The sequence below is a fragment of the Antechinus flavipes genome, chromosome 6 (assembly GCF_016432865.1).
Source record: "Antechinus flavipes isolate AdamAnt ecotype Samford, QLD, Australia chromosome 6, AdamAnt_v2, whole genome shotgun sequence".
Lineage (NCBI taxonomy): Eukaryota > Metazoa > Chordata > Mammalia > Dasyuromorphia > Dasyuridae > Antechinus > Antechinus flavipes.
The window spans coordinates 206665570-206691783 of NC_067403.1; the positions used below are offsets into that span (position 1 = coordinate 206665570).

Sequence of the window (26214 nt, forward strand, 5' to 3'; positions counted from 1 at the left end):
ATTTCACTTTGTCATTCTAATGTCATTATCGTCCTTGATGATACAGAGCTAAAGCCAACTCCTTGATCACTGACTGTGACTGACCCTCATCCTAAATTCTACCAGAGGAAACCTCTTATTACACTTAAGGCATTTCCATGAAAAGAGTCTATTGGCCATGGGTCAAATGAATGGGATAGTGAAGCAGTTGTTCTCTTTTTGCTGGTGATCTTCTCTGGGAAATTATTACATAGGGATTATGATCTATTCAGAACCATATCATGAAAGGCTTCCCGTTTAGCTCCCATAATCTCCTTATGGACCTTGCCTCTTTAACATCATGGTTTATCGTTCTTTGAACCCATATTTTTAAATTCCCTCTGCCAAATTGAAATGGAAACTCTCTCACTTGAATCTTTCAAGTAATTAAAAAGTAAGTATTTATTTATTTGTTTGTTTATTTTTGCCATTGAGAAGGATTTCAGTTCTCAAAATTTCTTACCCAATAGAGCAGGAATTCTGGCAGGTTTTATCACACTGGAAATAATCTGAACAATGGCTTTGCAAGAGTCTTTCTATTTCTTCTTTGAGGGAAATCCTAGCTAAGCACTAGGAAATTGCTAAAATGTTGATCACCAATCATTGGCTTTTTTGGTGTGTGTTGGTTTTTGGTGGAGGGCAGGGAGCATGGTGACCCATAGAGATGATAAAAGGGGGAAGAAGGCTGTCCATTCACCCATGATGGTAGTTGAGTAGCAAAAACGGACAAGATCCCCATGGTTCTTTAGATTGTCTTCAAATAGTGGATCACAGACTTAAAACTGGCAGGAATCTTAGATCTCATATGTCTCAACCTTTTTATTTCATAAATAAGGAAACTGATGCACAGAAAAGTTAAATGATTTTCCATTGATTTCATGGGTAGAATGTGTTGTTATTCAGTTCTGTCTAACTCTCGGTGACTCTATTTGGACTCTTCTTGACAAAGATACTGGAGTACTTTGTCATTTCCTTCTCCAGCTCATTTTACAGAGAAGGAAACTGAAGCAAACAGATTAAGTGACTTCCCCAGGTCACATAGCTAGTAAATACCTAAATCCAGATTTGAATGCAGGTCCTCTTAACTCCAGAATTGGAGTCCACTGGGTCATCTAGCTGCTTCTGGATAGAAAATAGGTTTGTGATTTAAACTCAGTACTTGAATCCCAAAGCAAATCTTAAATTCTGGCCTTCGCATCATACTGCTTCGTTATTTTTGCAGTTATTCTTTCAACATGTGAGGTTATTTCAATAATCAACAAATTGACATACTTATACAAGAATTAAATTACAACCATATTGACTTTTTAACAATAAATGAAACCAGAAGACATTAACAAAATTGCTGTTAAATGGAAGTCTGGCTTTAGGTTTCTCTAGAAGGGGAAATTACTAGTTGGTTTCACTGTGTATCCAAAGACAATAAAAATATGACCTAGAAGGTCACTTAATTAGCTTGATTTTCAGGACTCACAGAAAGTATAAGCAAACAGGCAACTACGAGAATAATTTCAATGTATGCATTGATATATTTTTACCTGTGCTGAAGACAGGTATTGTCTGAAAAACTTGCCAAGATTTTCCAAACTATGTACCTTTCCAAGATCCAACTTGGTACATGGTGAATTCAATGTAAAATTATGCTAAAAAAGGAGAATTTGGGATGAAGAAATGAAAAATTTCAATGGTATAAAGGCTGTTCATGATCTTTACACCTACGTGCAAGGGATATATTATTCAAGAAGAGAGTCAGTGATGAGCAGAGAAAACATCAAAAAAAAAAACTTATAAAAAATGAAACTGCCTCTATCTTAACAGATTGGAAATGACTGGTTACAGATAGAACATTCACTGCAGAATTTACTATCTGTTTTCAGTCATAGCATTGTCTGATTAGAGCAAAGATTAAAATAAACACAAAATTAGAAAAAAAAATTAAAGATCAGAAAACAAATGGAAGCGAGATTAAAACAATCCTAACTCAATCTGTTTAACAAGCTGTCAACTCCTCCAAATGGGAAAGAGGCAAAAGTAAAGACAAATTCTATGATCACTTTCTATAAAAATTAAAATCATGAAGAACAGTTGCCATAATGAGGTAGTATTAACAGTTAATCTCTGCCAAGTGGAGAGACATGACTTCCTGGGATAACACTGCAGCTATAGAGTAGAATCAACACAAAAGATAGAATCTGAAAGCCATTGAAGAGAACATGTTAGAGATAGGTATGAGATCCAGCTGAGCACTGGAAGATGCAACTATATAAAGAACAACAGAAAAAATAGACCCGATTTACTGGTGCTTTGTAATAATGGTTTCTTACTGGTGAAAGGAAGGAAATTATATTTGAAATTTACCTTCTTATTACTTACATGTGAGAAAGGGGTAATGCACATTGCACTAGAAGATGAAAAGCCCTAACCAGTTAGAAATAGAAGGCATCTCTGCATCAGAGTAACCTGTTACTGGGCAGTTTCTATCTGGATCACATCTAAGAAGATAAGAATAAGCCCCATTAATGATAATAATGATAATGGCTAGCATTTATATAGTACTTAAGGTCTGTAAAGCACTTTAAATGTCATCTCATTTGATCTTTAAAACAACCCTCTGAATAAAGTATTATTCTCTCCATTTTACTGAAGAAAAAACTAAGGCTGATAGAAGTTGAGTTGTGCAGGGTCACACAGTGTTTGAGGGAATATTCAAATTTGGGTTTTCTTGACTTGGAGTCCAGCTGCACCACTCTCTCCACTCTCCACATGGCTGGCTACCTGTTCCCCATAGAGACTTTCTCAATAAGAAAGCAGCTATAAAGGTCAATAGTTATTGCTGTCTTCACAGTCAACTTCTTTTTGTTGTTCATAGTACTATTCATGGTCTTTTCCATTCTTCTAGAATCTTTCCCACTTTGAGATATTGTGAAAAAGGATAATGATGAATTCCAGGTAGTGAAAGATGACCAGGCTACCTAAGGAGGGATAAGCTAGCTCAAGTCAGAGAAATGGAGCATGTTAAAACTTTAAAGAAAGAGGAAAATAGCTGCTATCTCCAAAAATATATATATTTGTAACAGTCCTTTTTGTAGTGGCAAAGAAAAACAAAGGGGGTTGCTCCATAAATTGGGGAATGAATGAAAAACTGTTGTAAGAATATAATGGGTGTTATTGTTTTGTAAGAAATAATTTTAAAAATACTTTCAAGAACCTGAGAAAATTTATATGAACTGATGCAGAGTAAAGGAGATCAGAACCAGGAGAATGATTTCTATAGTAACAACACCATTGTAAAGAAAAACAACTTTCAAAGACTTGAGAACTCTTGAGGACTGACAATAAAACATACACTCTACTTCCTGATAGAGGTGTAATATACCTAAGGTGCAGAACAAGTTACACACTTGGAGTATATATTTAAGAAGAAAGTTGGCTCTTTCAAAATAAAGATGCTTTGTCCTTTCTAAATAGTAGAATCAATTTTTACTCAATAGAAGTTTTGAGGACATTTCAGAAATGAAAAGTTCCAATAAGAAGTGTTGTTTTCCAACTAGCATAAGTCACAAAAGTACAGATACTCAGGCAGTCAGAAGGCCTAGAATCTTAGAATTTTAAAGTTAGAAGGGACCTCAGAAATTTCTTTAGTTCTCACTTTATTTTGTAGACATGGCAGATTTTGCACCAGTATTTGCTCATTATCAGTTTTGATTAAAAAGTGTTTTAATACTTGCTTTATGGGCAAGACTGTGTATATGAGCATATAACTATCAGAAAGAGAGAGAGAGAGAGAGAGAGAGAGAGAGAGACAGACAGACAGACATTACTTGGTGATACAAAGATGAAATAGATTCAATATCTACTTTCAGGGAGCTTACGCAGTATACTTAGGGTATAAAATACATCTACAAATAACTGGAATACAACTTAGAATGTAATAAGTACCCAGGTCCAGGGAGAAGCATGAGAAATTGAGATGGGACTTAATTTCTCCAAAAGGTAGCTCTTCCAGACTTGATGAAGGTGGTGAAGAAAACCTAAGCTGTGTCTTGTAAGAAGGGAACCTTTTTATCATTGAATGAAGATGTGGAAGGATGTAGGGAATTCCTTTCTATAAATTAACATTCTAGGTAATCATCTATTCATCTGGTGGCCTGAAAAAGATTTCAAAATATCTTCATTTTGTTAAAATCTTACAAGAGACATTTAGCTCAATGATGAGAGCATTGAATTAATATATGAAATAATATGAATAATGAGAAAAGTAATCAAGTAAGTAAAATATACTCTGTATCTATTCATCAATGGGAAGGGCAGCTAGGTGGCAAAGTGCAGGACTTCCTAAACTTTTTCCACTCACAATCTCTTTTTGCCCAAGAAATTTTTAAATGAGCCCAGGTACATAGATATATAAAATAGGTATACAAACAAAACATTCACTGATAATAAACCATAATTTTGCAATTCCCACATTATTATGAGACCCCCATATTGGGTCAAGCCCACCATTAAGAAACTGGGACTTAGTGGGTAGAATACAGGGCCTAGAAACAGGAAGACCCATCTTTGTGAGTTCAAACACAGCTTCAGATGCATACGAGCTGAGTGACCCTGAGCGGGTCTCTTAATCCTATTTACCTTATTTTTCTCATCTGTAAAATGAGCTGGAGAAGGAAATAGCCAACTATACCCAGTATCTCTGCCAAGAAAACCCCAAATGGGGTCATAACAAATGAAATGAAATCACTTTATTGAAAACAGTCATTTGCATTTTTATGGAAGTTACAAGTCAATTCTTCTTTAATCCTTCTGATTTCCCAACATAATGGGAAAACACAGTCGCTTCTGCCCCCAAGCCAAAATGATAAACACTTAAGAGTTCAATGACTCTTGGAATTTCTTTCCTGAAGGTCTTAGAGTCAGTCTGGAAAAAACGGAGGCCTCTTGCTCTGGCCTTGGAATCCTGAGGATCCAGTAGGGACAGAGAGTAGAGCCATGTGTTTCTCTTCTTTGTCTCCTTCCACTGCAGCCAACAGTTGGCTTCTCCTCCACTTGTTCTGCCTTATCTTCCTTTTTTTTTCTGCTATTAACATTTTAAACCTTCTTCATCATAGAGCATTCATTACCAATCAGTCTTTGCCTTGTCATATCGTGGAATTCTGTGACCAGATGTGCAAGCCTTTTAGGAAATGAAGTCCAGAGAATTCTTCTCATTGAATAATATCAAATTGGCCCCAAGCATTGTGGGAGTCAAAGTCTTAGAATCATGCTCCTTCAAACCACATGTCCCCATACACTCAATTTATAGATGACTAAAAATGATGGTTTTGTTGTTCATGCATCCTCCTAAACGTAGACCTCTCTGTCTCCTAGGCACTCTGCCCCAATTTGTCCTGAACCCCTCTCATGGTTGCACTCCCAGGAAAGAACATCATACTTGGAGATTCTCCTGCTCTCCTCTCCACTGTTTCCAAACTCTTTCCAATGACATCTTTAGATGTCAGCCCCTTTCCTTTTGGGTCCTGCTCTTAGGGGACAGTAAAATACTTTCCCTGACTTCTGAGTTCCATGGGAATTAATTGACTCATTCCCAGTCCTGCATTTCTTCTACAGACAGTGTCTCGATTCCCATCATGGTGGGATTTTTCTGGTCACCAGGTCAGGCCGGGAGGTAAGGGTATCCGGAAACCAGTCGGTTTTACGGCACTACTTAAATGGCCCCAGGTAGCACACTAGCTACCGGGCTCAGCATTGAACCCGATCACCCTGGAGCGGAGACATTTGGGGCCAGAAAAGGGACAGGTTTGATTCTGAGGAAAGACACAAGCGGGCTTATAGGGACAAGTATATGGTATGTTTGCATAGGCAGCTGTCCTAAACCTCAGCTGTGCCTGCTAGGCCCCAGAAACCCTGCCAGCCACACTTCCTGGATTTCTGTCGACTTTCAATGACTTCCTCTTGGCTAGCACCTGCTGATACCTGCCTGTAGGCACATGGCCCCTCAGGGCAGCAACACCATGGATCGTGTGTGAAGTGTGTAAATATTTGAGTCTGTTTATCAGGCATTTAATAGGTGTTGTAAATATTGTATGTGGCATGTTGGAAAATACCCCGGCTGCATATTTATTGTGTTTGGGCTTGGAACCAGAAGGCCATATGCTGGGGAGGTGTGAGGACAGGGGAAGGCCTTGAATGCCAGCCAGGGTGCCAACTTGCGTGTGGCCGCAGGCAGAACCTCCATAGGACGTTCAGAGCTGCACGGGGGCCTTAGAAACCCAGGTCCCTCCTTGGACAAACAAGGAAACCGAGGCCTCAAGGAGGGAAGACCCTGGCGAGGGCCAGGGGGTCTTCTGATTTCACTGTCCCATGCTAAAGGCTATTTAGTTTCCCCTGTCACTGTTTCTTGGTGATGCAGGAAATTTAGGCTTCCCAGAAGCCCAGTCACCTAGCAGACCTGCCTCCTAAGTCACCTTTGAAGAGGAACCTTAGACAGCGCCTGAGTCTCTCAGGGTCCTGACGTTAGGTATCACTGCCATGGATGCAGTTGCGTAAGGTAGCCTCTGCCTGGTGGACATCCCCTGGGAATTTCCTGATTAAGCCTCTTGGGGAAAGGAGAAGCCCCATTCCCACATGATCCAAAGCTATTGCTGCACATTTCTACGTGAGCTTCTTAAAGGTTTCCAACAGGTTACATCCCCCATCATGACTCCCATTTTAATAGGGAGGAACTGAGGCCGTACAGCCAGAAAGTATCCGAGGTGGGATCTGAAGGCTTGGAGCAGAGGTTCTCAAACTTTTGTTTTCAGTATCTTTATCCTATTAAAAATTATTGAGGATCTCTCCAAAACGTTTTTGGTTATCTGGGTTATATTTATAGACATTTACCATATTGGAAATAAAAACTATTTTTGAATTTGTAGACCTTCTAAAAGGGTTTCAGAGATCCCCAGGATTCTCTAGACCATACTTTGAGAACCACTGCCTTGGAGACTCTTAGACAGCAGGGGCTGCTCACAAGTTCTTCAAGCAAGGAAGAGGATCCCATGACCTGACAGATGACTATGGATCCCCAGCTTTTTAGATAAAGATGGATGTTCAGGGATGGACTGATCATGATCAATAGACACAGATATTCCAGAGTGGTTTACCTGGAGGATCACTGGGACATCTCTGCTGTGGGATTTCCATGGATTAGGAGCATGAATAGCTCTCATTTGAAGCAGGTTTTTAAGCTGGAGAGAGGGGGAGGAAAAGAGGGAAGTAGAGATGGGGGGAGGGAAGACCACCACTGAGGGCACCCCATTATGGTGGCAAAGGTGATGGGGAGTGGGCATGTCTCTCCTAGTGTTGTTTGTCCAGGCTGGATTTTGTGAAGCTCAAAGGAATGGAGAGAATCTACATTTTTGTAAAGAAAATTCTCACACCTCTGGGAAAGAAGTCGGCCTGTGTGTCCTTAGCAGCTCGGCAGGCTTCCTTACTCTGATTGTGTGTGTGACAGAGGACAATTGCAGCATTTATACAACTTTTTTATTGACTGGGGACTGGACAGTAGCATATGGGAGCAGTGACAATGGATGGACTGATGGGAAAACAAAGAAATTCCAGTGTTCTGGTGTTTTGAAAAAAGTCATTCAGAACTTCGTCATATTGGTTCAGCTGTTGTAACCAAAGACTGATAAGATAATAGAGGTCTTTGTGGTGGGTTTGTACTGAAATCCTTTATCTTTATGATGCACTCGGGGCCCTTTAGAGTGGAAAGCTCTTTAAATGCCTGTTGGAATTAGACCTCAAATTAGATGCTGGTACACTGGGAGGGTGGAGGGGGGTGTTCTTTCCCAGGCATCTCCACAAAGTCACTTTTATCTCCAGAGGCCTTCCCATAGGCGCAGAGTTCCTCCAGCCTTCCCTGTTTATTTTTGTTGACTGGTGCTGCCCTATTTTGTGGCATTTAAAAGCAGCCTCTATCAAAAAAAGGCAAATGCAAAAGTCTTGTGAAGTAGGGACATCATAGCCCATCTGATGTGTGTGCAGACTTAAGGTGAGACCGAATGATTGAATCGGGTCATCTGTGAGCAGAGAGATCAAATGCACCTCCCTTTCATGACTGGTATTGTATTGGGCCTTTTTCCTCTAACAATGTCCATTTTAAAAAATGACCAGGAAATTTGTTCATGAAACTCTTCTTTTTAAGTATCTTTGGTACCTTTCTACTTGGTTGGCCCTGTCTTTTTTAATTGATGGTGCCCTGGACTGGCTCTTCCTACTTTAATCATTTTAGGATTCTTCTCCCCTTCTTGTCTTCTTGCTGCTTTTCTGTGATTTTTTATTGTTAAATCCTATGGAGTTCATTTAAGTTAGGTGTGGTGAGCCCACTATTGAAATTATCAGGGAGTGGGCTTGTGCTTCTCTCTAGACCAGGATGAAGACCCATTTTAAATATAATTAATGATGATGATGATGTCCCTCCTAGGTGATTATAATTAGTTCATTTTGATTCAGAAAATGCATAATGATGATAATAATAATTGAAGATCCCTTTTGGATGCTCTCAAATAAATCAATAATAAAATAATTATAACAACAACAACAATAATGATGTCCTGGTCCTTTCAGATTTTTGTAATTAGTTTTATTAGTGTCTTAATTCAGAAAATAGATAATGACCAAAAGGTGCTATATATTTATTAACATTTAGAAATGAATTTTTTTTATCATACCATAATATACATGCATTTGAGAAGTAGAAATATTTTGTATTGTGTGAGACATTTTCATATAATATAGGCTAAGCATAGTGTTTAATAGATACTTTTCCATTCATTATTTATTCATTCAGTCTACTGAAGGGAGAATCATTCATTTATGAATTTGAATATGGATTCATGGACCTCTTGCAGAAGTACCCCTTGCCTTGTCATACGACTCCTTAGAAATTGGCAGCTTTTGTACAAGGACACAGTTTTAGCTGGTCTTTCAAGACCCTGCACTGTCTGGCACTGATTTATCTTTTCAGCCGACTCCATACAACTGTATTTATACACTTTGGGTTTTGGCCAAATTGTACCCCATTCTCAATCTTGTCTTGCCATGTCTTGCTCCATTCATTTGAGCAAGGTTTTCTCCTATACCTGGAACACATTTTGTTCTCATTTCTGCCCATGGAAATCATTATCTTTCTTTAAGACCCAGACTCATGTGCCATCTCCTTTATGTAAACTTCTCTGATATTCCCAGCTGTTTCATTTCTTCCCTTTCAAGTTTTTCTTCAGAGTTTTGTCTATATCTCTGCTCTGCTTCTAGAACATTTTTGTATCAGTCCAATGAGGGCAGGGACACAGTTTTTCATTTTTGAGTCCTGAGTGTCTAGTACAGGGCCTTGTGATGGGACAGATTTTTTTCTATACTTTTGTTGGTCCCCAACCCCTTTGGCATTCCAGTAAAGTTAATGAACAGACCCCTTCTCAGAATCATGTTTTTTTTTTTTTTTCAAATACATAGAATAAAACACATAGGTTTATAAAGTAAAACAATTCTATTGAATGTAATTATCAGAATTTTTAAAGAAGTTTCACAGACCCCAGCTTAAAAATGTTTGCACAAGATAATAAACATTCAAATTACAAAACATAACTTGTCAGGATGATAAAATAAAAACTTCCTGTTTTCAGTTTGTATTGGAGAAGGGATATATGTTAAATTGAAGATTTTTTTCCTCCCTTGATCATCATTATATTTTCTTTATGATTTTCCATTCAACATTATAGTGATCTACTGTTAATGAACAGTTACTCTCAGGGAGCTGGCTTTTGAGGAAATCAAACTTCTTGGATCATTTAAGTAGTTCAGCTGTTTATTGAGATATGATGAAAGGAGTGAGCCAAACCTCTGTTCAGTCCAGTGTTGGTCAAGCTGCTTGCATCAGCAGATTTCAGACCAGACAGTTTCTATTCTTTCCTAATGTTGCCTTCTCCCTTTTCCTAAAAGTAACTTTTAAAAATTATGCCAATTCAATAATACTTTGCCATATTCAAATAAGATATTCTGTGAGGAGTTGCCTTTGGGCAGGAAAAAATGACCCCAAACACATTTAAAACATTAAATTTGTAATTTGTTTATTAGGTTTCTATTTTTTTGTCTAGTAACCTAATCTCTATGCCATGATTTTATATGTCCTAGTCTCTTTTTTTGGCTTTCTTCTAGTTAGGATCTAGGAATAATCCAGGGCATTAACAATAGATTGGAAAGTACAAAAGTTGATATCTTTGGGTGATTTTTCTCAGCTTCTTAAGATTCTCATAAAACGAGGCTAGAGGGCTGATTTCAAAACTGTTGTAATGAAGAATGGTATTTGAAAACTTTTGATGAAGGAAATTGCTACTGTATTTACATAAAAAAAAGTTTCCTTATTTACGCACTATTGACTTCCTATTGAGACTCAAAATTTTAAGTACAACTGGTAAAGAATTCAATGGATCAAATTCAGTAAATCTGAAGTCACTGGAATAAAGGCCCCTAAGAAAAATGTGTCAATTTTAAAGGTCTTTCCTAACTGAAGACCATTTTGTGATAGAGCCAAAGGTTAATAAAATCAGTAGTGAATGTAGCAATTTTACAGATAAGCTATTCACAACAAGTGTAGTTACTTGAATAAAAAGCTAATTCAGTTCTAAAATGCCACATGCAGTAGCAGTGAATAGCTGCTTTTAGGTGCTTTCTGGAGGAGGATAAAGTACAGAATCACAGCACTCTTCTCTTCCAGCGTCCCTGGCTGCCTGTAAATTGCCATGAATGGGACTGTGGGCTGACAGGCTCTATTAAGACAAACTGCCTTTCTCATCGGAGAGATAAAATAAATCAGGTGTTTAGTCAAATTAAAATACTTCAGCTGGAGCAGGCCCTGGGGAGCACTGATCCACCTGACAAATCTGAGAGAAACTCAAGACAGATGTGGTTTGGGGATAAAGGAGACCCCATGGAACAAAACACACACACACACACACACACACACACACACACACACACACACACACACACACACACACACACACACACACACACACACACACACACACACACACACACACACACACACACACACACGAAAGAAGTGGGGAAAAGCCAAAAAAAAAAAAAAAAAGCACTGTCTTTGGAATTAGAGAATAGACACGGTACGGAGTTGAATCTCAGACACATGAGATATGATGCTGGAGGAAGCAGGCAGCCAGACTTTGCTGCTGTTTCTGCCGAGGCTTTCTCTTCTCTTCTTCCCCAAGCCATGTGTTCCAAGGAGGCCTCTTTTGTGTTTTGGACGAGCAAAGAGGGATTCCAGCTTGAAGGATGGGAAACAGATGATGTCAGGCTTGCTCCCAGTGACCTCTGATGGTTTAGGCAGGGCTTTGGAGGCTGTCCAGTTTGCTACTTTATCAAAAGTTAAACTATAATTAATGGCTAGATTTTTTTCCCATCTAGAGGTAAAATGGAGCATCAGAGGGCTTGAGATAATCTCCTGGCGTCTCTTGACAAGCCAGGAGTATCTCAGCCTGACTCCTCTGTGTCCCGTAGGATACTCACTGTTTTTCACTACATTTTTTGTAGTTTCTATTCTAAGAAGAAGACTTTTTATTTAAAATTGTTGATTGGAACTTGGGAGAGTCCAAAGGGGCTGGGTTTGAATCCTGATCCTTTGTTCCTTATTATATGTGATTGTGGCTCTCTGAGGGGGAATGTTCTTGATTGATTTAGATCAAGAATTCTTAACCTGAGGTCTTTTTTTCCAACATACCTTGATAACCCTATTCCTTTATAATCCTATGTGCTTTGTGATTTAAAAGCATTTTTTTCTGAGACACTGGATATATAGACTTCACCAGACAGCCAGCATGAGCTATGACTCACAAAAAAGTGAAGAACCTCTGGGCTAGATTATTTCTAAACCAATTATTTCTTTTTTTTTTATCATATCTTCTTATTGACATAACATATTTATGGGTAATTTTTCAACACTGACCCTTGCAAAAACTTCCATTCCAACTTTTCCCCAACTTCCCTCCATCCCCTCTCCTAGATGGCAGGTAGTCCCATACATGTTAAATATATTAACGTATATTGAACCAGATTATTTCTAAGGACCCAGTGCTTTAGGGACGAGAACTCATCTCCATTCCTGAGATATGGAGCATAGAACCTATCTACTGGTTAAGTCCTATTGCAGAAATATATCTACTTTTAGGTAACTAAAACAGAAATATAATGTACTATAGCTCTGAAATCCATAATTTCAAACCAGAATTTATAACAATGAATGAAGGAAAAGGAAAGAAAAAAAGAAAGAAGGAAGGAAGGGAAGGGAAATGAAAGGAAAGGAAAAGGGAAAGGGAAAGAAAAAAGAAGGGGAAAGGGAAATAATACAAAAGAAAAATTTACAGATTGTGTGTATGTAAACTAGTCCAGGGGAGTACTTCAGTTTGGCCCTCAGGAAGTTCACCCATTTGATAGATGTATTTAGCAGGTATGCTTCCATTGTGGCATATTCCCTCTTAAAACCCACCTTTTCTCCAACTCTTTAAAGAAAAATATGTGCACAAATCCTTAGCCTCCACTTTCAAGTCCTATGAAGAGATTTGAGTCTTTTAGAGTAGTCCTGTCCATGTTAGTCTAGTAGCTTCACTGATAAATCATATCTACTAAGTTAAAATGCAGATAAAGGACAAGCAATTACACACATTGCTTTTCACTATAGAGTAGAACCCGGCTTCTTAAACTGTCTCATCGCCCCATATGGGATCTCATAACTGGATGGGGGGGTCATGAAATTATGAGTTATTATCAGTAAATTTTTTTTGAGGTTATCTATTTTATATACCTATATACCTGGGGTCTCGTAAAAATTTCTCATGCAAAAATGGGTCACAAGTGGGAACAGTTAAGAAGCCCTGGAGTAGAAAGTGCATTAAAGAAAGGCTACCTGGTTTATAATCCTGACTGTGACTGCCACTAGTTGAAAAACCGTGAGCAAGCTGCTTAATCCCTAGAGCTTCGAGCAATCTTCTGCTTCTGTATATTAAAAGAGAATGGGGAATCTGTATGGTGGAAGGTTTCATACTGGAAGCTTGCACCACTAAGATAATCATAGATTTTGATTTTCCAAAACAAACAAATACAAATGTAAAATCGCTCTTTCTGATCCTTGATGTGTGTTTCAGATCATATAGATCCAAGTCACTGAATGTATATGATAAAAAAATATCGAGGGCAGGATGTGATGTTTATAAAAGTTCCATGTAGTGCTTCATTTTGTTTCATTATACTAGGTCTTTTTAGCAATATTTCTAAGCTCCAAAGTGGTGGTCTTCACCTAGATTCCCTTAGACTCCTCAGAAAATATGTTTTTTAAAATATGAAATAAAAAGCATACATTTTAAAAGAAGCTAATTACATTGACATTAATTATTAAAATATATTTTAAAAAGCTCATGGACCCCAGATAATAACTTCTCTCTAGAGAGGTTCTTTTGTAAGTTGGAGAATCTGTTGTTTTCATCTTTAAACAGTTAAGAGACCTTTTAGGTGTTCTCCTTAGCTCCTGGAATTCTTGGGCAAAGGAGAAAGAATCAGCTCCTCAAAGTCAGAGCATGAATTTCTGTCTGTATCCTGAGCCCTCACCCAGTTCCTGCTTTAGAGTGGGTGCTTGAGAAAAACTTGATGTTCAACCAAAATGAATAAAGTTTGTGGGAATGTTCTAACAAATCTGCAAAGAAAAAAAGTCCCCAGGGGAGTCCTAATGGCCAAGTGACTCTTGTCATAGTGTTTCCCAATAATTTCAATTTCCTGGGAGCTCTGTATCTGTCTTGTTGTTTGTCCTTGTCTCCCTTTCTGTCTCTGTCTCTAGCTCCTTCTCTATTTCTGGCTTCCTCTCTTTCTATCCTGCTTCTTATAAACAGACAGACAGACAGACAGATAGACAGACAGACAGACAGACACACACACACACACATACACACACAAGATGATCATGGCTCATAGATTTAGAGTTGGACAGGACCCTAAGAGTGATCTAAACGAAGCCCTTTATTTTCCAGATGAAGGAGATGCAGGATACACCTTGTCTAAAGTTGTACACAGAGGTGCTGTGATTATACAGTTCCCATCATAAGCTCCTAGATGTTGACCAGGAAGGGTCCTCAGAGACTGTTTAGTCCACCCCCCTCTTTTTACAGAGGAGCAAACTGAGGCCAAGGGAGATTGAAATAACAAGAAAGAGGTGAGATATTGAACTCAGATCTTCTGATTTCCATGCTCAAGCTCAACTTAGCTCATGGTCTGCTGATAGGCAGACACCTGAAAAATAAAAGTTGACTAAAAGAGGTGATTACTTAGGCTTAAAAATGATATTTTACCAACATTTTTGAAATATTAACATCATAATAGATTGTAAAGAAGACAGCACACAAATGTTTTGCCTGAAATGCTTGGATCTGCCCAATTATCAGTGCATTAATGGGAAGGTGTGTATGTCTTAGTTCTTTCCCTATTCCTGCTTTGTTCTCTTAGTTGTAAAGTCTCTTCTGCTTTTGGGGAAGTTTCCTGAAAAGCTGAAAGACACTTTTTTTTTTGGTCTAAGAACCTTGTGGATTCTTCTTTTCCTTACCTAGATCCCTCTACATTTCCATTATCTTTGGTACTGGCCTCATTACATCTGGAAAGCATCTAATCACAATTTCTGATAGAATCTATTTTTTTTTGATAAATGAATTAAGCTCTCCAGTGTTTTGTGAAAAACATTTATTCTATAAGGTAATTATTATTATTTATTAAATTTAAACATTTTTATTTAATTTAATTAATTTATTATATAGAAATAGAATATGAATTAATTAATTTAATTACTAAAAATAAAATAAAATAAAATAAATATTAAAGTTATTCCATAAACTTATTTTAATAATGTACAAAATAAAAATTCCACTTCCAGGTATGATTTTCCAACATTGTTTCTGAGTCACTCTTTACAGATTGACCATAGGTTGTCAAGACAGTTTGTCCGAATGAGTGGCAGCTTCTCTGCTACAATGGAGTCACCTTTCAGTGGGCCATTGTTGTTTTTAGTTTGGCCAGGATCCCATGAAGGAACAGTGCCATCATTAACAACAAAAAGAGCTTCTTCCTGACTTCTGCATCACCAGGCCCTCTTCTTGTCTTCTGGTGTTTCCTCTGAAGGAATGAAGGGGAAAAGAACAGCCATCGGGAGGCTAGTCACCCCCTCCTACAAAAAAAAAAAAAGACTATCTTTGTCGTTGCTGACAGCTGGTGGCTTCTTTCTGAAAAGCTTTCAAATCATAGATCATTCCTTCATAATGAAACCTGTGTGGCTCGAGTACAGTGGGTTGAAATTCTTATCTTGTGCCACAGTGAAATGCTCTAATTTAGATTCACAAAAGGATTCTGTACCCTTTACTTAGGAGAGCTGTGCAATTTACCCATAAAAAGACTGTTCAGCACCATTAGTGCATGCCGTAAGTGTTCAGAGGCTTCATCCTTATTAAACACCATATCCTTATGCATAACCTTTTCAACCCTGAGGATGTTTGCTTCCTTTGAAGGATGACAAGTGAAAAAAGGGGGTGAGGGAGCCCCAAAGCAACACTGTTGACTCCAAAGAATGAACTTGGGAACTTCAACTGATCCCCATCTTCACCCCCTCCCCCAATCCACTCCACCACCCCTCTAGACTATGATGTTGGTTGAGTTTGTTCTGCCAATTTTGAGTTTCTCCTTAGGCTCAGATGATATATACAGGAGGACTCCCTGGCCCTTTATCCTTAGTAATAGGGTTCTTGATCTCAGTGCCATAAGGCATTATTGAAGTACAGAACACCCTTCAGGGTGAAGATCAGAATATTACAAAGATCTTAAAAAAATAAAAACAGAAAACCAAACAAGAAATTTGTACCACATATTGAAGACTTCTTGTCTTGGCCAATTTTTTTTGGATTTGTTTTATTTTGTTGATTTGGCAATATCTGTTTTCCATAAAATTTTAATTGTAGAATCTGGAAGAAATCTAGGGATCAAGTCTAATCTCTCCTTTCATTTTATGGAGAAAGAAACAGATCCAGAGAAATAAATGACTGGCCAGAGTTAGCACAAGTAGGAGTAAGAGAGATTGTATCTCTTTTCATTTTATGGAGAAAGAAACAGATCCAGAGAAATAAATGACTGGCCAGAGTTATTACAAGTAGGAGTAAGAGAGATTGTATCTCAGTCTAGGTCTTCTGATTGCTATTCTTTCTCCTGTCCCATTCTGGTTTGGGAGATACTCAGAGCTTCAAGGGAGGATAGTGGCCTCTAGCCTGACTTTAATGCCTTCTCAAATATTCTTGTCAAATGACCGTCCATTCTGTGCTGAAAGATTCCCATGGACAGAGGGAAGCATCACTAAGGGAGCAGATAACACATTTTTGTGTCAATTGTAGTGAAAGTTGCTTTCTTCAGACTTCCTCCACTGGTTCTCTTTCTGCCTTCTCATGCTAAAAACAGAAACAAACAAACAAACAAACAAAAAACCCTAATACCCAGATCTAATTCCTATTTTACATGATCTCAGATACTTTAGGTACTTTAGATGCTTTAAGGTCCACCTTGATCCCTAAGAGTCTTATCTAAATTTCTCTTGTTCCTTTAATGGTCTTTACACGCAAAAGTTTTTAGTCATGGAAATAGTGGGGTCTTCAGGAAGACCTCAGTTCAAATCTGATGTCAGATACTTACTAATTGTTCAACCCTGGGTAAATCACTTAACCTTTATCTACCTTAGTTTCCTCAACTGGTAAGATGAGCATCATAATAGTTGGGTTGTTGTTAGGATTAAAGGAAATAGAATCTGTACAGTGTTTAGCACATGGTAAATGCTTTTAAAATTCTTTTTTCCTCCCTTCCCTTCCCTTCTCTTCTCTTCCTTTCCCTTCCCTTTCTTCCTTTCTTCCTTTCTTCCTTTTTCTTCCTTTTTCTTCCTTTTTCTTCCTTTTTCTTCCTTCCTTCCTTCCTTCCTTCCTTCCTTCCTTCCTTCCTTCCTTCCTTCCTTCCTTCCTTCCTTCCTTCCTTCCTTCCTTCCTTCATTTCTTTCTCTTTAATTCAGTCTTAATTTCTTCATCTGGAAAATGAAAAACTGAATTTGATAGCCCCTCGGACCCTTTCCAGCTCTAGATTGATGTGTGCGAGAGCCACCATTTGTAGACTACAATTGGGTGTCTTAGATTTAAAATGCCTTTGTGTATCTTGTCTACTTGCTTGTACTTCCTAGACATTCCCAATGTCTTTTCTCCCCTTTAGGTACCCCTGAGAGTCTGGCAGAGAAAGAACGGCAGCTCTCCACCATGATCACCCAGCTGATCAGTTTACGGGAGCAGCTCCTGGCTGCACATGATGAACAGAAAAAGCTAGCGGCCTCCCAGATAGAGAAGCAGCGGCAGCAGATGGACCTAGCTCGCCAGCAGCAAGAGCAGGTGAGGTACCCAGCTAGGAGGCTGACCCTTCTGGATCCTGAGTTGGGATCCTCATGCAAAGGACTGAGAGTCATGTGGATCAGCTTCATGATTTTGGGGGGACAATGATCTCCCTCAAACTTCATGTTCTCAGTTCAGAACCTGTTGAAGGTTTTTAGTTTAGTTTTTTTTTTCCTTTGGAGGGGAGATGTCATTTATAGTCAAAGGAAAGAGTATCAGCTGGACAAAGTAGCTATAACATGAATTATTCTAGAATAATGGGGCCAGTGTACTAGAATAAAGGTGGGGAATCAATCACTTAGGTTTAGTTCCCTCTGTAGGCATCTGATACATTTGCTTTTTATTAGCACAGGTGAATTTTTCCAGTCAAATTCCCCTACTTTTTTCTAACATTGGGTAAGGACCTATAAGCTTGAATCATGGAGCTGAGCTTAGGCCCTTCCGGTTTTAAAAACTGTCTGTAAACTAGTCAAAAGGAAACAAGATGAATAATAAAGTTTAAACTATATAATTTTAAAGGTAGTCACTCTCCCAAATGTTCTATATGTCTCATTAGAGTGCAGTAATCTTAACAACAATGATCCCATGGAGCAGTCCTGTAGGCATTAGATCAGACAGACCCAAATTAATGTGCAGTTTTTAGGAATCTGACATTATTACTGGAATTATCTTTTCAGTTAAATGTATTTTATAGGGGTATATAGAGCAATATATGCTCTGTTGATTTTAATGAGTTGTGACGTCTGGTATTTTATGTGCTTGAATATTTGCCCACATGTAGGAATATGGACTCAGCCCCTAATGGAAAATAACATAAAGGAAGACTGTAAAAAATCAGAAGTTAGAATGTCATTTAGCCATCCAGAGATGACACAGTAATTAACTATTGACACTTGTGAATAAGCTAGCACAAATTAATCTTGACACATTTGCAGACGAGTGATATCTTACAGTGAACACTTTGTAATTATATTTCAAAATGAAAATTAAATGACACTTAAAACTAGGTTGTCATGCCCAATGAAGCGAGCATGTATCTCAGCCGATTGGCAAATAAAATTCAGAATTTGAGCCACATGGTGCTTATGTCCCATACTTCACTGTGTCAAGCCTATACATTCAGAGTGGATGATGGTAATTGTGCTGTGGTGTTTGGGATGCATTTCTATGCATCACTTTATCACTTAGGAGGTACCATCAATATTAGATGCCTGGTGGTGTTTCACTGGTTTCCAAACAGGAAATAAATATTCAGAGGCCCTAGCATGAAACCAAGAGCTGCAGTATGAGCTGTGCTCCAGTGATTTGGACTGTGTCAAGGAGAGCTGGCTGAGTCCCTGGGCTAAAATGCTATCCTTTCCTTTTCCTTCTCTCATTCCCTTTGAGTCACCCTGACCCCAACTCCATCTGTCTTACTCCTTGGATGAGAACTTACCTTTGAAGCAATGCTTAGGTAGCTGGCAAAGCTATTCTACCAGTCATCTCACGGGAAGGTGATTGGTCTGAAGAAATTTGCTTTCTGCTTGTTGGAAGGTCTGGGGAGGGCAACTCAGAACTGATGCTCTGTTCTTTACATATCCTAGATTGTCCCTAGAATATGGAGACAACCACTTTCTGTTTTATGGCTGAAAAATAGGAAAACAAGTCATTGACACTTTCCTAAGAGCACCTTTAAAGTCAGGGGCCACCTCGAATCTGCTCCCTTCCCTGTCTGGGGTTCTCTGCTGCAACCTTACCTAGAAGTGAGCTTTCTCTTGCCATTGCATTGCCTTCAAGATTTAAAGCTGTAACAATCCAATGTTTGGGATAATGTGCAGCCTGCTATCTAGCCTGTGCTTTGTGTTAAGCATCATTATCCTAGGAAAGTTGTTTGGTCCCCCCTAAGGAGAGCATCCAGCCGTAGATAGACTATTTGAAGTGCTTAATCCTTCCTTCTGTACACCAGAAGATGTTTTCAGGCATGGAATCCAATTTTTTAAGCAGGAAAAAGGATGGAGTGACTGTTTGGGAATCCCTTTATGGTGATCAGACTGACTCATTCCCCTTAAGAGGGGATGAGTGACTCTCTAAGTTAGAAACCTGAGAAATCTTTTACCTGAAAGTTTGGCTCTTTAAGTAGCTTGTTTCAAAGGCAATGGGGAAAAAAGCCAACATACACACATATATGCATGTTTATCAATAGATATGTATGTGAAGATACATATTTATGTACATAAATATGTATATGTATATGTACATGTATATACACATGCAGTGGTGTAGTGAATAGCTATCAGCCTCAGTTTCAGGAAGACTAGATTTAAGTCCTGCTCTTAATACAAGCTGTTTGATGTTGGGCAGGTTCCTTTACCAATCTCCTAATTCCTTAAGGCAGTTCTCTAGACCATACATTGCAAAGTAGGTATTTATCTTCATTGATAGGAGTTGAATTTATTATTAAGGAAGTCTCTTTGTCTCTGGTTCTCTCTTTGTTTTTCTCTGTGTGTCTCTTTCTCTGTCTCTTTGTCTCTATATCAAACATATTTGTTTATTTAAGAGTTAGATAGTATAGTGGCTAAAGCTCTGGACCTTGAATCAAGAAGACCTGAGTTCAAATCCAGCCTTAGACACTAACTAGCTATGAGACCATGAACAAATCACATAACTTCGACTCCCTTAATTTCCTCATCTGTAAATTGTTTCCAGTATCAAAAGAATAGCTCCTACCTCCCAGGGTTATTGTGAGAATGGAATGAGATAATTATTTGTAAAATTCCTTGCAACTTATTAGTAGTATTAATGAGCACTCATTATGTCCAAAGCATTGAAAGAAAAGTCTCTGTTCTCAAAGAGCTTACATTTGCATGCAGCTATATTCTACCTATATCCACAAACACACATGGGGTGCTGTGGGGGTTCCTGTGACAACTTTTCCTTGATCTTCAGTTCTTCTGAAGACTGTCTGATAGGTGCTGAAAAGGACAGAACTCTGCCTCTGACTCCCATTTTGAGTCTGGAGAGATTTTGTAGCAAACTTTCCTAACTCTTCCAATTTCTGCTTTCTCAGCTCAAATTAATCTCATTAGAAAAGCGTAGCTAGAGTTTTACAGTTTTACAGTCTTCGCTCTCTAAGGGCCAGAATTTCAAATTCTGGACCTTTCAAGATGACAGGTGTGGGTCTGGGTGATGTGATGCGTCTGCAAAGCAGCCCCCTGAACCAGTGGTGCTCATCTGCCCATAGCGATTTAGGAGCCAGCAGAGAGATGGCACCAGGTTGGGATTTGTCCTTTTCTCCACCTTTCCTGGGCTGCCTCACTCACTTTCCAGTAGCCCTTGCCCACCGAGGTGCAATAAAACATTGTTTGGATGCCAGGAGATGTACCTGAGGTGATGCTTGGGGTTTAAACACTTGATTGTAACTTAACGAAACTTTTTTTCTGACAGATTGCGAGGCAGCAACAGCAACTTCTGCAACAGCAGCACAAAATCAATCTCCTGCAGCAGCAAATTCAGGTCAGTGTGTTTTATGACTCTCATCAGATTGCACTTACATGCTCACCCTTCTGAAGACGGAGTTTCCCAGGTTGCAGACATGCCTCTCTCCTACAGGGAGCAGTGCCAAGAGTTTCACTTACCCAAAGTCAGCCTATGTGACTTTCCGGGTGACTCTAGGCAATATTGGACCCAGTAGGGGTCTAATAACACTTGTGAATTTTTTAATGATGTCCTGGGCTCCTCTGAGAAGTCAGTGGAACAAACCCCTGTGTTTTTCCTCTCGTCATTTGTCTGACATGGTGTTGTACTGATTTACCCAGAAGTCTGCGAGGTTTTGATGCTCTCATCCCCACATCTTCCTCCTTGGTATTTGACCTGACATCACTAGGTTTGTGATTTGCTTGTCATTTGGATAGTGTGAGGTACTCTGCCCTACATCTTCAGAATTTCTTTTTGTCCTGGGTACCTAAGATGGTTTGATTTGACCAATTCCCGTATCACCCAGCTTATGAACAAGAAGAATACAGATTGTGCTTCTCTCCATCCCAGTCATGCATTTATTCATTAACAAATATTTATTGAGGAATTAGTATTAATTTAATACATTCCAATATGGGCAGGGTCCTCTGTTGGGTAAGAAATTGAACAGGGCATAATTCTTATCCTCAAGAAACTTTCAGTCTGGCCTAGAGAGAGAGATAAAATGCCTTTAGAAATAGAAGAAAGAAACAAATATTGAACTCCCACCTCTCTTCTCCCCTTGCAGGAAGGATAGAAGAGGACATGGCATGGTTAAATGGGGTTTTCCCTTTTTGGAAATGGGAGAGACAGAGATGGAGAGAGAGAAACATGTAGAAATAGAGACAGCCACAGCCAGAAGCAGATGGAGACAGAAAGGCAGGAGAAGGGAAGAGAAGGAGGGAGGGAAAGAGAGAGAAACAGAGGGAAAGAGAGAGAGACAGAAAGAAAGAGAGAGAGAAAGAAAGAAAAAGAGAGAGAAAGAAAGAAAAAGAGAGAGAAAAGAGTCTTACTAACTGAAAACTTGATTTCATTTCAATTCTTACAAAATTTCTAGAATAAGTCATTGGAGGAATAGGTAGTGAACATCTAGAAAAAGGAAGCTGGTGATTAAAAAAATCCTACCTAGCTTTATTAAAATGGGTCCTATCAGATCATTCTCCCTCCCAATTTGCTATAAATAGGTGGCCTAAAATTTAACAAAGCATTTAATAAAGCATCTAATACTGTTCTTGTGCAAAAGAACAAAATTGATTGAATGGTAGGACTCAAAGGATGATTATCAATGATTCCATGATAGCTTGGCAGGATGTCTCCAGCAGGTGACCTGTACTTCATTCTGTGCTATTTAACATTTTTATCAATAATTAGATAAAGATATGAATGAATGAGTAAATGAATGGATCATTTAATTAATGCTAACTATGTGCCAAGTACTGTGCTACACACAAATAGAAATATCAAATCAGTTCCTACCTTTAGAGGGCCTACATTCTAACCAGAGGAGATAACATATGAAATCTAATGGCATGTTCATAAAATTTGCAGATGGTACAAATCTGGGAGGGATAGCTAAGACACTAAATTACAACATCAGGATCTAAAAAAGATTTTGACAGTAAAATGCTTGGCTGAAATTAAGATGAAATTTCAATAATAATAAGTAGTAAGCCATGAACATGAGTTCAGAAATCAACTTCACAAGTATCAATATGGGACTAATACTATTATTAATATTGACACTGGCTATTTGATAAAGAATCTTTTTTCTTTTTTGCTATCTAACTTCTATTTAAGCAGCTTTGAGAAATTCTCTGTATCATGAAGCAGCCTGTTTAGCTGTTGGACAATTGAAATTGCCAAAATTGTATCTCTGTAACTTCCTCTAGAGCCACATAATATGAATCCAATCCTTCTACCAAATTACAGTTCTTGACTTGTATGATGACAAGGAATATATTTCTCTCAGTGGGCTCCAGGTTCTCTGTTCCTTCAGCTTATAAAGCATGGTTTTTCAGACCCCTAATCATCCAAGTCCTTTTCCTTAGAATGCACTTATCCTTGTCAATAGTCCTCTTAAAATATGTCATTTAGAGCCCACCAGAAATCTATTAGCCCAGATGCAAGACATCTAAATGCAGAAGAATTATATTTCATGTTGGAATCTTGCCTGTCTGTCTTTACAACTAAATCTTGTTATAATTTTTGATGGTGACTGTCTCATGATTCTTACTGAGATCTTTAAATAACTGCTCAGGTACTCTCTTATACTAGATTTGTTAGAATTGTTATACCTTTCCTACTGTGCAGGTCAGGATTTTTAATCTTTCACATTCTGTATTTTCCTCTCTGGATTCCTCCTTAAGCATATAGTAAGTGTTAAATGATTCAATTGCTATTTACTCTTTATGACCCTTCTATTTGCCAAGTAGAAATGGAAGTGTCTCCCTGAGATGGTTGTATTTTGGTTAGTTTCTTACTCTTGCTCCTTGGCTGCTGCCCTTGTTGGTTTTATTACTCCCAGATTTCCAATATTTTACTCCTCATCCCAGCATTATGTTGCTTGGACTTCAACTGGCCTTCTTAATTAATGTTTGTAAATGACTCTGAGGACCTCAGATGAAAGAAACCAAGTAAGTCTAAGGCATTATTTATGAACTATTATTAGTATTTATTACCTGCATATAATTGTATAGTTATTAGTCTGTGACATGAAATGGATCTTTTTTTTTTTTCATGAAACTGTTATACCTAGTCATGTAGTAGAACTTTCTAGTGGCTATTCAGTTTAAAAAGAAAGGGGAAACTTTTTTGTTTCTTTATTTAATAGTACAAAACATTTCAAAATTTTTCTTGCAATTATGAATTTATCAGAGTTTAGGGGAAAAGACGAATCAGTCTTTGAACTCATCATTATGATTTTCTCCCTAATTATGGAAAACTGTACCTACATAATACTTAAATATGACCCTATTGATTTGTAATAATGCTTCAAAGGCTGGTCTAAAACTCTCCACATGTTTTTATGAAGCATCAGGATATTATGGTCATTTTCTTAACTGTTAAGTCATTTTACTGACATAGTTGGAAAATGTTCACAATTGTCCATCCCATTTCCCAATGAGGATGATCAAAGTGCTAAGGTCCTATTCATTTTAGCAATGTCAGTCTGTTTCTAACAGCAGCTTGTGCTTGATGAAGCAAGAGAAAATAAAGGACTTCAGATCTATAGTTCTTTATGTCTTTACCAACTTCTCATCTCTTTTCAACTTTTAAATTATTGTTGTGAGATCATGTAAAGAATTTTTCAAATGTGGAAAACACCTACTCCGTACACAGCATTTATCAGTCTCTCAAAGAGTAACAGAACAGGTATTTACTGTATCAAACTATCTTAGTTATGCTCTCTAAGTGACTTATTAATATTTTTCTAAACCAACCTCCAAATGGGCAAATATATATTAGAAATGTTAACTGTGCTAATTTTAACATAAAGTATCTTATTTGTGCCCACAGTATTAATAGGGAATCTTTTGGCTGGGTTAGTTTAGAAATTACTTTCATTCAAAAGAAAAATTAACACTTTTTTTGATTTGAAATCAACAGGTCTGGGTTCCAACACCAATTCTGCTACATACTCTATATGACTGAATTAGTTATTAGGCTCTAAAAAATGAGAGAGTTTGAATAGATAAGATATACTTAACTTTTTTTGTTTCATAGATCCCTTTGGCATAACCTTTGGCAGTCCAGTGAAACCTGTGGGTTTCTCAGAAATGCATTAAACAAAGTACATTGGATTATCAAAATAATAATAATAATAATCACATTAAATTTTTTTTTAAGTTCACAGACAACAGGTTAAGAACTCCTGGATTAGATAATCTCTGATGTCCCTTTAAACTCTGGATTCCTTACCTAGCATTAAGTTGCTTGGATTTCAACTTGGCCAAAGCAGATATTTCTTTCTTTCTTTCTTTTTTTTTAAATAATTATAACTTTTTATTGACAGAACCCATGCCTGCGTAATTTTTTTTACAATATTATCCCTTGCACTCACTTCTGTTCCAATTTTTCCCCTCCTTCTTTCCACCCCCTGCCCCAGATGGCAGGCAGTCCTATACATGTTAAATATGTCACAATATATCCTAGATACAATATATGTGTGTAAAACCGAACAGTTCTCTTGTTGCACAGGAAGAATTGGATTCAGAAGGTAAAAATAACCTGGAAAGAAAAACAAAAATACAAACAGTTTACATCCATTTCCCAGTGTTCTTTCTTAGGGTGTAGCTGCTTCTGTCCATCATTGATCAGTTGAAACTGAATTAGATCTTCTCTCTGTCAAAGAAATCCACTTCCATCAGAACACATCCTCATACAGTATCATTGTTGAAGTATATAATGATCTCTTGGTTCTGCTCATTTCACTTAGCATCCGTTCATGTAAATCCAAAGCAGATATTTCTAAGAAAAGTCTGAGTATAGCAGATCCTAAGTCCTTTTACTCATGGTCAGCCCTGGGAATTGCAGGCTTGATGAATAGTACAGTATTGTAGTGTCAGTAATAGTATCAGGGACTTGAATTTAGGAAGACTTTATATATATATATATAAAAAATATAAAAAAAAAATAAAATATATATATATATATATATATATATATATTATATATATATATATATATATATATTTGCTACTACCTTTTGACTGGCACTGATTCTTTGGATTTTACATATTTCTGACTAGAGATAAGGAAATGGCACAAGGTTTTCACAATAACTATGCAAGAGCTCTGATTACATTTTTAAGGGCTAGAATGGAGGGAGTGTGGCAAATGAAAACATGAATATTTACTTCTAAAGCTTGCAGACTAGAGGTTATATCTAGAAACATTCAAAAGGGCAAAGGCAATTTTTTTTTCTTCTTCATCTTGAATGTAATTTTTTGCTATGTTAATAACTGAACATTTAAAATATAATTTTTGACTATGAAGATTTCCATAAAAATAATTTGAATGCCTTTTAAAATCAAATCAAATCAATATATCAATGCGTTTTTCTTTTTTAAAAAATAGCTTTTTATTTTTCAAAATACATGCAAAGATGGTTTTCAACTTGCAAAACCTTGTGTTCTAAATTTTTCTTCCTCCCTCTCTTCCTTCCCCTCTCCTAAATCAATGTATTTGTTAAGCACTTACTATATTCTAT

General features: G+C 37.7%; 1 protein-coding gene across 14 annotated transcripts in view; it reads left to right on the forward strand.

Annotated features, from left to right (window-relative positions):
* Positions 1 to 26214, forward strand: part of SOX6 (SRY-box transcription factor 6) — a 538119-nt gene that overhangs the window by 306082 nt on the left and 205823 nt on the right. For all 14 annotated transcript variants that reach the window (XM_051967575.1, XM_051967573.1, XM_051967571.1 and 11 more), the window contains 2 exons: positions 17341 to 17513; positions 20937 to 21005. In XM_051967575.1, the coding sequence (XP_051823535.1) occupies positions 17341 to 17513; positions 20937 to 21005 (242 nt within the window). The remainder of the gene's footprint in view (positions 1 to 17340; positions 17514 to 20936; positions 21006 to 26214) is intronic.